We start from the raw sequence: 13,681 nt of genomic DNA on the forward strand, positions 1-13,681 counted from the left end.
AGTTGCTGGTGGTTAATGCAAATCATATTATCATAGAGTTGGAAGAGACCGCAAGGGCCATTGAGTCCAACCCCCCCACCATGAAGGAAATCACAGCCAAAGCAGCCCTGACAGATGTGAAAATTTGGGAAGATGTTATGCTTTTAAAGAAAATTTTAGAATTATATTTAATTTTTAAATTAATCTTTTTAATATTAAAATTAAATTAAAACAATCAGTGCCTTTCCTTTCTCCTCCCACTGAGCCACGTCCCATTCACAGCATCCCTTCAGTGTTTTAAAGGGAGGCAGGTGAATGCCACGGCCCATTTCTGCCAAAAGGCAGATGTTTGGTTTTGACAATTAGAAAGAATAGGCTATTGAAAGAAGTGTATAGGTTGTAGTTTTAGAGACTACAGTTTTAGAGGGATGAATATGTATTACTGTCAAAAGGAAGATTGGAAGTCACTTTCCTCTTCTTCTTTTTCTTAAACGTAATCTTTGTAATTCTTAATGTATTTCAAAAATTTTAATAAAATCATTTAAAAAGTAAAATAAAATTCTTCTTGTGAGCCACAGTGGGATATAAGCAAAATTGATGGAATACACATTTCTCTGTAAACCAGCAGCGGGCAAAGTGAAGCCCCATGTCATTTCTAGGGGCCAATGTGGTCCCTAGATTGTTTCTGGGTCACTTGGGCATGACATAGATTTTGGCTGTTTCTGGGACCCTCAAACCACATGCAGACCACCAGGCTGTTTTGTGGTCCTAAGGATGGAGACTGCAGGCCACATGTGGCCCTCCAAGCTGTTGCTGTGGAGCCCATCCCTTCATACTCCCTAGACAGCCATCTCTCCTCTCCCAAAAAAGTGTAAACTGCTTTTCCTGGTAGCCTTCAGATGGAGTAATTCACCCTTTGAGTGGGTTTCATGGTCCTTCTGCACCTGTTTAACTTCTTAAAATGTCTGTTTTTCACAACCAGATGTGGCCTTGCATAGGGGAGAACCTTGCAGCCCCTGATGGGTTTCAGCACTAGAAAACTGCCCCCCTGGACTTGCCACAGTTGCCCACACCTGAAAAATAAAGAATAAAATAAACAAGATAGTGTAAAACATGTTTTATTGCTTGTTACCCAAATACAGGTTGCAGGAGTGATGCCTGGTTTGAAAACCTGTCCTTATTCCTCTGCTTTCCTGGGCTGGTTCTTTGCCTGAAAAGGTCAGCCTTTGCTCCTAAGCCCAAAAAGGCTCTGGATAGCTTAGTAAGGTTTGCAAATGAAGAAAGGCTTATATTAAATTACTCAGGATAATCTCTTGCAACTCAGTTTAAGACCATTATAAAAGAAAAGAGGGGTGTCTAAGCAAAAACAGCTCTTGGCAAACACTATGGAAACACCTTCATTGAAATAAAGATGTTTATTTTGGGAAACTGTTTAGGTCATTTGTCTCTTTGGAACACCAGAGGAAATGTTCTAGAAGCACTCCATACTCAGAGTTTGACCTGTTCCTCTGCTGCTGCAGGAGAACCTGACTGTCATCTGCCAGCACAACTCTTTTAAGGTGTTGAGAGAAAGGAACCAAACTGCTAGAACCTAGGATAATCCTTTTTAAAAAGTAAAAGATGTGAAGTTCCCACCCTAGAAAGAAGGCAGGCGGGTGCTAGGATGCCTTCCAACAAGGGTGTGGATGACAGGACTTGCAGTGGCTGGTGACATCCAGGTCAGTGGGATGGTGAATCCACTCCAGGCTTTCAAATGTTTTAAAGGTGGTGAACCTTTGCCAAGGACAGAGTTGAGTACATGGAAGAGCTCTTGAAAGCTAGCCAAAACCTGGATATCACTGGCTGCATCTGCATTGCAGAATTAATACAGTCTGACACCACTTTAACTCCCATTGTTCAATGCTACTGAATTTTGGGATTTGCAGTTTTGCAAGCTACTTGGCCTTCTCCGTCAGATAACTCTGGGGACATAACAAAACTGCAAATCCCAGGACAGAATCGTGACAGTGAAAATGGTATCAAAGTGCATTAATTCTGCAGTATATGCTGGTTGGGGAGTTGTGGTGGGAGTTGTAGTCCCAATGCAGCTGGAGTAGTGGATTAGCCAAGACTGCTTGCATGGCCACGTTTCCAGAACTCACACTAGTTTGCAAATATCCACAAGACAAACGTGCGGAAAACCTTATAAGTTAGAGGAGCCCTAAGGACTTGTTTGCTTGAAACGCAGAGAGAATGTAATCCTTTGTTGTTGACCAGTTTGGCTCATCTATTTCTATGCACTCTCCCCATTTTGTGGCAGGACGGTGTCTGTTTCTTCTCCACATTGACATCTCTCCGGTGTCTCTGGCATCCAGTGCCCAGCCCCTTAGTCCAATCGCTTTACCATATAGGGTCCTTCCAACTCATAGCCAATCTTCCGGTAGTAATCCCTGGTTCCAACACCTGCAAGACAAAGCCAAACTGATCAGAGGAGAAGGAAAAGTAAAGGTGTGATGCCTAGGCAAAGCTTTAGCAAAAGAAGAATCCTTATTGCCAGTCACTCCTGCTAGACCTGACAGTGCAGGGAGAACTCAAACTTTCTTTGAACCATTGTGCCATCAATGCACTACCCTCAGCACATAGATCTTTTGGCATCCAGCCACAGCAGGTGGCATGCATGGCAGTACGGCGGTCAACCTCTTTTGAGTTTACATTGGAAAAGAGAAGACTTGAGGGAGGTCATGAAGAAGATGGAGCGATCATGTTTTCTCCTGCACCAAACACTAAAATATGAAACAATTTTGTTTGTTAGGAGTTGCATAGGCCATTTGCCTGCCATAAAGTGTTGAGAATTAGGGGTGATGGGTTATACAGTAGAAATGTAGATTGTACACCGCAGGCAGGCTTTAAATGTATACTTGTTTTGATGATTACATAAAGCGCTGTGCAAAACTTACCGCACTGTATAAACTTGGGAAGGCTAAGTCGTGGTGATCTCAGACAACGGTGGTGAAATAATGCTGGAAGGGAGGGTTTGTGTATATGTGTTGTATGCCTTCAAGTTGTTTCTGACTTATGGCAAACTTCAGGAAAACTTATCATGGGGTTTTCTTGGCAAGATTTGTTCAGGATAGGTTTGCCATGGCCGTCTCCTGAGGCTGAGAGCGTGTGACTTGCCCAGGGTCACCCAGTGGGTTTCACCCACCGGGGTTTCCCACTGAGCAGGAATCAAATCCTGATCTCCAGAGTCATAGTCCAACACTCAAACCACTACGCTATGCTGGCTCTCTTGGAAGGGAGCTAGCATGAGTCAAAACTGTATAATGCAGTTGAGTGGGGAGAGGCTCAGTGGGAGGAGAAAAGAGAGGCCTCGGGTTTTATTTTATTTTTTTTAAAACAAAATTTTCCAATTAAAATTAAAATATTATTTTAAAAAAATTATTTACAAACATCACATCTTACCAAATCTTCACTTTAACCACATGAAACTATGCACACGTACATATATTTGGGCTGTGCGTATGATACAGTGGGTCTTTGGTATCCACTGGGATTTGGTTCCAGGACACACACACACACACACACACACACACACACACACACCATGGATAATTAAATCTGTGAATGTTCAAATACAACATTGAATACAACAACATAGTAAAAAGGTGTCTGTCCCATATATAAAATTGCAAAATTGAGGTTTGCTTTTTGGAATTTATACATACATACATACATACATACATACTGAATTTATTTAAGCCACGGATGGTTGAATCTGTGGATTAAAAATCCATGGATATGGAGGGCTGGCCATATTGTAATTGAATGGTTTAATTAAAATTTGGCTAGCTGTATAGGCAAATACATTTAAGTTGTGTGTATGATCGTAATTTGAAGGTATGGTTTTAATTTTGCTAGTTGTTAATGTCGCAACTCTTGCTGTTACATTCAGTGCTATATAAGAATTACAATTTATGTGTGATACTGGTACAAAAACATTACTAAGGATTCTGCATGGTATGATATGGGAAAGAGTGGGGAGAACCATGAGTTGATGCCAACCCTAGTGATGCCACTGTCAGCATTTTGCCAAGCAGATGACACACATGGTTGTTCTGGGGGGCAGGGATTCAGAAGGAGCAACCCAGCTGCAGATCTCATTATCAAGAGCTGAAGAGCCCCCCATTCCTTTCCAATTGTCACCAAAGCACTGCTGACCTCCACTTTACCTCCACTTCAGAAGAATGAACAACCTCCATGGCCACAATTCAATTTGCTCCTCAAAAGGAGAGAGGATCTGGAGCAGCGTTGCTTTTCATTGAGGCTGGCTTGCTCCCCTCCTGACCTCCTCTTCCTCTGCTCCTTAATCAGATCCCGCAGGGGACAAATCTCGGATAAACCCGGCCTTTTTGTTAACATCCAGCTGAGAACTGGAACCGTTCTAGGAAAAACAACAACGGCTGCGCACAACCTTGCAAAGCTGAGCCTTTACCTAGCACAAAGACATCTGGGCTGCCCTTTTGGCCTTCCTGAGGTGCCCTGTTCAACAGTTCTGCCCAAAGGAGCTCACAGGCAAACAAACAAACAAACAAACAAACAAACAAAAAACATTGCATTTTAGGACAGGGGTTAACAGTTGCATAGAGGTTAGGGGTCAATTCACACCCACGATTCCCCTCTCATGGGGAGCAACTCTGCAACAGTGCTCGAAAATACCTCTTGCCTTCATCTGAGTCCTTCTCAAAATGGTGACCGGAAGCAACACTTTTGGATGCCATTTTGAGAAGGATTCTGATATTTGCTGGGAGTTCTGAGGGGGGAGGTCTTTTTGCAAGTGTTTTTGCATGTTTGGGTGGACTCTCTGTGCAGTTTTGGGGTGAAGACACCCCCAATCCATTTATGGTTGCTATGGATGGGGCAGAGCCTCTTCTCTAGAACATCTCCATTGTGTAGGAGTTTAGATGCAAGAAGAGCAGAGTAAGCCATGCTACAACACTATCCCGAAAGCTGTTCATAAGTTCTGCGCAAATGGACATATCCTACAACATCTCCTCAATAAAAACCAGGACATGAATGGCCCAGCAACATCAGAGTGTGGGTAAGATGGCAAAGGTTATTAGTAAGGAAGAATACACAAGCTAGGAGAGGCTGAAAGTTGGCTTTTGCTTGAGCCTATTGGGAAGGTTGAGATTTCCTCCCTCTTCTCTTCTCTATCCTCCTGAATTCATAGAATCACAGAGTTGGAAGGGGCCTCAAGGGCTATCCAGCCCAACTCCATTCTGCCATGCAGGAATACATAATCAAAACATCCCCGACAGATAGCCATCTAGCCTCTGTTTAAAGACCTCCAAAGATGGAAACTCCAACAAACTCCAAGGGAGCGTCTTCCACTATGGAACAGCTCTTACTGTCAGGACGTTGCTCCTAATGTTGAGCTGGAATCTCTTTTCCTGTAGCTTGAATCCATTGCTCCGTATCCTGGTCTCTGGAACTACTGAAAACAAGCTCGCTCCACCTCAATATGACATCCTTTCAAATAATTAAGAGCAAACTACTTTTGTACTTTGAACTCAGTCTACAGCAACTGAAGTAAACTGAGCACAAAGGGGGAAGTGGGAGGAGGAGAAAGAGAGAGAAACCAAGACATTTAAAAACTAGCTGAAAATATGGGATGGCAGAGGACTGCTTTTGGCAATTTGGGATAGTTGGAGAGTATTCCATTTACCCCAATGTCACCATAATAGTCCTGTGAGGATACAGTTAGTCAGAGAAACAGTGTGTAGCTGAAGGAATAGAAGGCATGCTTACCAAATTTGCTAATGACACCAAACTAGAATCATAGAGCTGGAAGAGACCGCAAGGGCCTTCCAGTCCAACCCCCTGCCATGCAGCAAATCCAGATCAAAGCATCCCCGACAGATGGCCATCCAGCCTCTGTTTGAAGACCTCCAAGGAGGAAGACTCCTTGAAGGGGTAACTAGGATCAGAATTCAAAATGACCTTAATGGATCAGGGAATTGGGCTAAAACTAACAAAATGAATTTCAACAGGGAAAAACATAAGGTACTACACTTAGGCACATAAAATGAAAGGCTCAGTTATAGTATGGAGGACATCTGGCTTGACAACAGTACATGTGAAAGGGATCTAGGAGTATTAGTGGACCACAACTTGAACACGAATCAACAGTGTGATATGGCAGCTAAAGAAACTAGCATGATCCTTGGCTGCATCAATAGGAGTGTAATGTCTAGAAGATCAAGGAAAGCAATAGTACCACTCTATTTTGCTTTGGTCAGGCCTCACTTGGAATCCTGTGTCCAGTGAGAATCATAGAATCGTAGAGTTGGAAGAGACCTCAAAGGCCATCCAGTCCAACCCCTTTCTGCCATGCAGGAACTCTCAAACAAAACATCCCCGACAGATGGCCATCCAGCCTCTGTTTAAAGACCTCCAAGGAGGGAGACTCCATCACTCTCTGAGGGAGTGAGTTCCACTGTCGAACAGCCCTTACTGTCAGAAAGTTCCTCCTAATGTTTAGGTGGAATCTCCTTTCCTGGAGCTTGCATCCATTCTTCCAAGTCCTACTCTCTGGAGCAGCAGAAAACATGTTTGCTCCATTCTCAATATGGCATCCCTTCAAATACTTAAACAGAGCTATCATTTCACCTCTTAACCTTCTCTTCTCCAGGCTAAACAACCTCATCTCCCTAAGTCTTTCCTCATAACGCATAGTTTCCAGATCCTTCACCATTTTAGTCGTCCTCCTTTGGACATACTCCAGTTTCTCAATGTCCTTTTTGAATTGTGGTGCCCAGAACTGGACACAGTATTCCAGGTGAGGTCTGCTAACCAAAGCAGAATAGAGTGGCACTATTACTTCCCTTGATCTAGACACTATACTTCTATTAATGCAGCCTAAAATCGCATTGGCCTTTTTAGCTGCCAAATCACACTGTTCTGAACAGTACAATTCAAAAAGGATGTTGAGAAGCTGGAGTGTGTCCAGAGGAGGGCAACCAAAATAGTGAAAGGTCTGGAAACTATTGAACCCTATGAAGAATGGCTGGTAGTGTTAACTTGGGGGAAGAGAAGGGGAAGGGGGAATGTCATATGGAAGAGATGTCATAGAGGATGGAGCAAGCTTCTTTTCTGCTGCTCCAGAGACTGGGACATGGAGAAATGGATTCAAGCTACTGGAAAAGTGATTCCACCTCAACATTAGGAGGATCTCCCTGACAGTAAGAGCTGTTTGACGGTGAAAGGCGTTGCCTCAGAGCAGGGGTCGGCAACCTCCGGCCCATGGGCCAGATGCGGCCCGCGGAGGCCTGGCGACCGGCCCCTGGCTGCTGTTGCTGCCGCCGCCGCCGCCACAGCCACCCGTCACGGCTCTTCGCCGCTCTGGGCGCCTCCATTTTGGGCGAAAAAATGGCGGCACCCATACCGGCCTCTAGGGCTATGGGCGCCGCCATTTTTTTGCCCAAAATGGCAGGGAGGTCACGCGAGACTTCATCGCCATTTTGCCGCCCAAAATGGCGGCGCCCAGAGCAGCGAAAAGCCGTGACGGGCAGCCGCGGCGGCAGCGGCGGTGGACCTCTAGGAGGCCCGCTGCCATCTCCGGGGCCCTCCAGGAGGGCTCCGAGGGCAGCAGGGGGCCTCTGGAGGGCCCGCTGCCGTCTCCGGGGCCCTCCAGGAGGGCTCTGAGGGCGGCAGGGGGGCCCCTTGCCTTCTCCGGGGCCCTCCAGGAGGGCTCCGAGGGCGGCAGGGGGCCTCTGGGAGGCCCGGTGCCATTGCTGGGGCCCTCCAGGGGGCCCTCCAGCGCTGGCGGCCCCCCAGCTTTTTTGCCGGTCTCTGACGGGGCCTGGGGCCCCGTCAGGGGCCAGCAAAGATGGGGAGGCCTCGCCCCTGGAGGGTGGAAGCTCCGCCCCCGGCATGCGGCCCCACCCCTGGAGGGTTGAAGCTCCACCCCCGGCACGCGGCCCCGCCCCGGAGGGTGGAAGCTCCACTCCCGGGACGTGGCCCCACCCCGGAGGGTTGAAGCTCCACCCCCGGCTTCAGCCCCCCAGTCGCCTGAGGGACAGCAACCCGGCCCCCGGCTCAAAAAGGTTGCCTACCCCTGCCTCAGAGAATGATGGAATCTTCTTCTTTGGAGATTTGAACCGAGGCTTCCTGTTTCTAAACTACCAGAATCCTGTGAATGAAGATTTCTCCTGTGTGTGTGAGAGAGAGCTTTATCTCTCTCTCTATTACTCTTTTACTGTGCTCAAATTTCTCTTAGTGCTGTTGGTAAGTGCTTTCCTTAACCATTCCAGAATGGACAATTACTTTTAAAAACAGCACAGGGAGACTGATGAGATTTTATTACTCAAGCTGTGTCACTGTTAGGTTTGCAGATGTACACATGTTTTGTCGGTTTTAAGGCAAGTGTGCATTTCTAAGATAAGGAAGAAACGAAAGATAAGAAACAACCCAAAATGGACAGTTTTCAGCCAGAGATTTCATTTGAGCTGCAAGACGAGACTGAAAGGTGTTTATGTAGTGAAATCCACTGCTCTATTCCCAAATGTAAAAGATGTAAAGCCTGATGGGATCTTGACGCTCTTCCTCCTGCCCTCCCGTTCTATGAGCATTTGAGATGGGACTTGCTGCGGTTATTCAGTCATGAGGTTACGTCCATCTGAACATGGTCAGGGATGTTGTTCTTGCAAATGTTAATTCATAATTGAAAAGCCATCCCTGGTTCACCCTAAACCTTCACTGAAATATGGGAAATGTGATCTAATCTATTATATTAAAAAGAAACATATTAAAAAAGGAAGGAAGGAAGGAAGGAAGGAAGGAAGGAAGGAAGGAAGGAAGGAAGGCTGGAATTATGGAAGGGAAGGAGGGAGGGAGATATTGTCTTGTGACTATGCTTTATAGCCGATTTGGGCATCTATAATTTGGGCAGAGATATCTACCCATCTATTTATCCACATCATTTCCAATCTATATTTCTATGGTTAGTAGGCTTTGACTATTCTTTGCATTTTTTGAAGAGTTTTGAAACTCTGTGCTATTCCTAGAGGCATCCGAGAATGGTGATTTGCTGTTTCTCTTGGTTATTGTTGTTGCTGTGTGCCTTCAAGTCATTTCTGGCCTATGGTGCCCCTAAACCTAAAGCATGCGTTGTCTTGGCAAAATCTGTTCATGAGGGTTTGCCATTATTTCCTTCCTCTGAGGCTGAGAGAGTGTAATTTGCCCAAGGTCACCTGGTGAACTTCCATGGCTGACTGGGGATATAAACCCTGGTCATTCAGAGCAAACACTCAAACTACTACACCACCCCAGCTCTTCTCTATAATATCATCTTGTTATTTTCATGTGCCTTTAAACCAAGTCTGATGTATGAAGACCCGATCATAGGGTTTTCTTGGCCAGATTAATTCCAAGTAGGTTTGCCATTATCGTCTTAATACAGCAAAATCCACAAAACAGCAACTGGCCAACCAAAAGGCACAAAATGTATCAAGCAAGCTCCTTGAGTCCTCATCCAGAATCCAAACCATTACACCAGGGTAGCTCCTAAGAGGTGGGATAGAATAAATTTTAACTGACCAACTTTTGGGGGGAAGGTTAGGGTCCACTCAAATGACCCAATGGCCTCATGAAGCCACCCTGCTTTGCGGAAACATTGGTTTGAAAACTAGCTTTTTTGTCTCTCCTCTTTCTTCCCCTATTTTCTTTTTCTGCCTCTCCTGCCGCAGCCATCGTTTCCTGCTGAGCCACTCGCTCTAGCTGGGACCAAGGCAGAGCTGCGTTGTCATTAATGAAATATTGCCACCTCTGTGGGAGATCAATGAGACGGAATCGCTCCATCTGGAAGGCCCATGGTGGTTCCGAGACACTTTTCCACGACACAGACAGGAATCAAATACGATGCCTCTGACACTGCTCTCAGGGCCCCCTGCCCGCCGGAGCCCCAAGTGAGCTGGAATTGGTGGGCAGATGGGCCAGATCTGCAGACATCGCTCTCTGCCATCAGCCTCACCTTCTAATGTTACTGTTCACAACACTGATCATCAGACTCGCCCATCATGAAACAGAAAAGTCAAACAGGAGTGGTTTGCGCTTTCAATGATGTTCATCCATACTCTTTCTGGTTCTATTTTGAGCTCTTCTAGGATGTGGTGGAGTTTATCCTGGATTTAAAAAGAGCTTTCCATGATGCCGAATCCAATCTGTCCAATCCAAACCTCTGATAGTTCCATTTATTAATTTATTAAATGCCAGTACTGCAGCCACAATGTTGTGAGTTTGATCCCAGGGCTCCAAGGTCGACTCAGCCTCCATCCTTTTGTACGTTGGTAAAATTAGAGCCCAGCTTGTTGTGGGCAATTGGCGCACAGACTGTAAACTGCTTAGAGTGCTGAGCTCACTAGGAAGTGATACAGAAATGTAAATGTTATTGCTATTTATTACACGTATATCCTTCCTTTCTCCCAGATGGGATCCAAAGCGGCTGGAGAAAAAAATGACCAGAGAAAAAAACAGAGGAAACTTTTTCCACACTTGCAAAGCTCAGTATGAAAACCCATGGTTCGAATGGGAGAAGCAGAATGAAGCTATTCTGCATTTCTTGCCCTTTACAATCTATCTAAACCTTTAGACATCCAATATGCCAATTCAAAAAGCAATTTTTCTTAGCTTTAGTGTCACCCGGATTTGTCAGATTACACCTCCCACCATCCCTAAACCAACATGAACACCAGCTGCTTGGTTAGGGAAGAAGAGAATTATAACAAATTCATCTGGAGGACACTGGGTCAAGGGAGGCATTTCCTAGGGATTGGCTTTTCCCTTTGAGATTTTGAAACTGAGGGACATAACACAGGCAGAGTCCTCCAAATAGTCTGATAGCAAGGAAGACCACAGCAATTTCCATGATTGAAGGAAAGTTATGGCATGGCAATGTAGAAGTATCTGCTTTTTCACAGAATCCTAGAGTTGGAAGAGACTCCCAGAGCCACTCAATCCAACCCCCTTCTACGATGCAGGAATACCCCATCAAAGCCCTCCGACAGATGGCCATCCAGCCTCTGCTTAAAAACCTGCAGACTTCACCACCCTTGGAGGCAGCATTTTCTACGTTGAACAGCTCTTATGGTCAGGAAGTTCTTCCTAATGTTTAGGTGGAATCTCTTTTCCTGAAGCTTGAATCCATTGCTCTGTGTCCTAGTCTCTGTATCCGAGCAGCAGAAAACAAGCTTCCTCTTTCCATATGAATTCCCTTCAAATATTTAAACATGGATATTGTGTGGTGTAAAGGCTTGCATACTGGAGTATGATTGGAGACCAGGTCCAATTCCCAGCTGGGCCATGTCACTGGGTGACCTTGGGCAAGTCGCATGCTCTCATCCTCAATAGCAAGACTCCTCTGTACAAATCTTGCCCAGAAAACCCCATGAGGACCCTTAGGGTCCTTATAGGTTGGAAACGACTTGAAGGCACAGAACAATAACAACAAATCATGTCACCTCTTAACCTTCTCTTCCCCAAGCTAAACACACCCATTTCCTTAAGCCGCTCCCCATAGGGCTTGATGGTTTCCAGACCCTTCACCATTTTGTTCGCTCTCCTTTGGACACGTTCCAGCTTGTCAACCTCCTTTTTGAATTGTGTTGCCCAGAACTGGACACAATATTCCAGGTGAGGCCTGACTAAAGCAGAATAGAGTAGCACCATGACATCCCTCAATCTAGACAGGCTAGAATCACTTTAAATTACTGTGTATACTCAACTATAAGTCGACCTCATGTATAAGTCGAGGGCATGTTTTGGGTCCAAAATTATGGATTTTGCTATGACCCAGGATAAGCTGAGGCTAAAATTTAGGGGGATATAGCAAAGGATTTAAATGATGAAGCAAACTAAAACAATGTCAAGGAACTTACAAAATTCCAGCAGACATAACTCTTAAGGCTGGATGGATGAGAGACTAGAAGGGGTCAGTGCTTCCAGGACAGATTATACTCTTGCCTTTCACCAGGGGATGGTTCCTTCTTTTAAATAAGAGTTAAGATATAGTACTTACAATGACCCTTGGACAAGTCGATTCAGGTTTTTTGGGTCACTTTTTTGACCTAAATTTTTAGACTTATACATGAATATAAATAGTACAGATTGACTGGATTACTGTAATATGTTCAGCATGGGACTTTTCTTTGAAGTGTATTCCAAGAGCTGCTGTCAGACTGTTGATCCGGAATGGTTACAAAGAGCACACAACATAGTTGTTACAACAGCTCCACAGACCACCAGTCTGTTTTTGGATACAACTGAAACTAGTGGTTATGACCTGTAAAAACCTGATGGGTAATGGGGTCTAGGCTACCTCAAGGTCCATATCCTCCTGTAAAAACCTACTTGGCTTCCTCTCAATGTAGGCCCCATTCATACTGGTCTAAAAGACCTGGAAGGAACTGGGCTGATCCGGATGCCCCTCCCCCGAATCGCTCCGTTAGCAAGTGCCCACTACAAATTTGAAATCGAATGCATTTTGACCTGCAAATTAGAAATCGAATGCATTCTGTGTCTGCTGGCGAGGTGGCTGCTGCCAATCAAGCTATCGTCATGGTGACGTTTGCAGGGCATCGGGGAAAGTGTCCTCCCTTTTTAAAGAGCCAGGCACAGGGGTTTCAGCGGCTGAAGCAGGGAGAGAGATGCCTCTCTCTCTCTCTCTCTCTCTTTTTATAAACCTGTGGGCTTTGGGGTCAGATCTGCCCCTGTCCCAGGCAAAGGATGGGATTGCCATGCATTTTTTTATGCTTTTAAAAGCAACATTAGCTTTCCCTTTGCTTCCCTTGCTGTATCTGCTCAAGAAGACAAACCATGCGCATATTTGCTCCAAAAAAATGGTTAAAAATGTAACACTGATTGTTTGCAACATTTGTAGCTTCCCCCTCTGCAGAAGGCAAGGAGATCCAAGGATATAAAGTGCAAGCCCAGCTCCATCTGCCTCTGGAATACAAACATAATGTATTCAATGCGCATATTTGCTCCAAAAAAATGGTTAAAAATGTAACATTGATTGTTTGCAACATTTGTAGCTTCCCCCTCTGCAGAAGGCAAGGAGATCCAAGGATATAAAGTGCAAGCCCAGCTCCATCTGCCTCTGGAATACAAACATAATGTATTCAATGCGCATATTTGCTCCAAAAAAATTGTTTGAATTTGAAAAGGGGGGGTTTGCCTGACATGAGCTCCGTTCGTGACCTGAATTTTTTCCTCCTGCAAGGGAAGGAATGCCCAGCGACAGAGGGCTTTGGGCAGGGGATGCAGGGAAAAGAGGCTCCTAAAGAATGCCTTCCCTTGCTCCCTTCTTCCCAGGGCTCTTTCCTCCTCCCCCTCCCCTCCGATGAGGGGAGGAAATGCCTTGCCCTTTGCCCACCCTCTGACCTAAATCCCTCCCTCAATTTGCCTCGATCGTGATCAAGGCCAAGTTCTCATTCCCAGGACCCGGGGTTTTCCAAAAGAAACGGTATTTGCGCCGATTTCAAAAACACCGCGCTAGGGGCCATTTAACACGGAACGGGTGTGGAAGCCCCGGATTCGCTTGTGTGAGATTCGGGGTGAGTAGGAACTTCACGTGATTGAATCGGTTTCAGAACTGATTTTTTTTGTAATGTGAATGGGCCCGTAGTAAAGCCCAGGGACACATCAACTTTGTTAACTGAGGTGTGAA

General features: G+C 45.4%; 1 protein-coding gene across 1 annotated transcript in view; it reads right to left on the reverse strand.

Moving 5' to 3' along the window:
* Nucleotides 1-1,066: 1,066 nt before the first annotated feature.
* Nucleotides 1,067-13,681, reverse strand: part of ELP3 (elongator acetyltransferase complex subunit 3) — a 128,003-nt gene continuing 115,388 nt past the window's right edge. The window contains exon 15 of the mRNA XM_089528754.1: nucleotides 1,067-2,421. Coding sequence (XP_089384880.1) covers nucleotides 2,345-2,421 — 77 coding nt within the window. The 3' untranslated portion in view covers nucleotides 1,067-2,344. The remainder of the gene's footprint in view (nucleotides 2,422-13,681) is intronic.

Source organism: Sceloporus occidentalis, unplaced genomic scaffold, assembly GCF_023333645.1.
Source record: "Sceloporus occidentalis isolate IW3139 unplaced genomic scaffold, rSceOcc1.0.p SCAF_6, whole genome shotgun sequence".
Classification (NCBI taxonomy): Eukaryota; Metazoa; Chordata; class Lepidosauria; order Squamata; family Phrynosomatidae; genus Sceloporus; species Sceloporus occidentalis.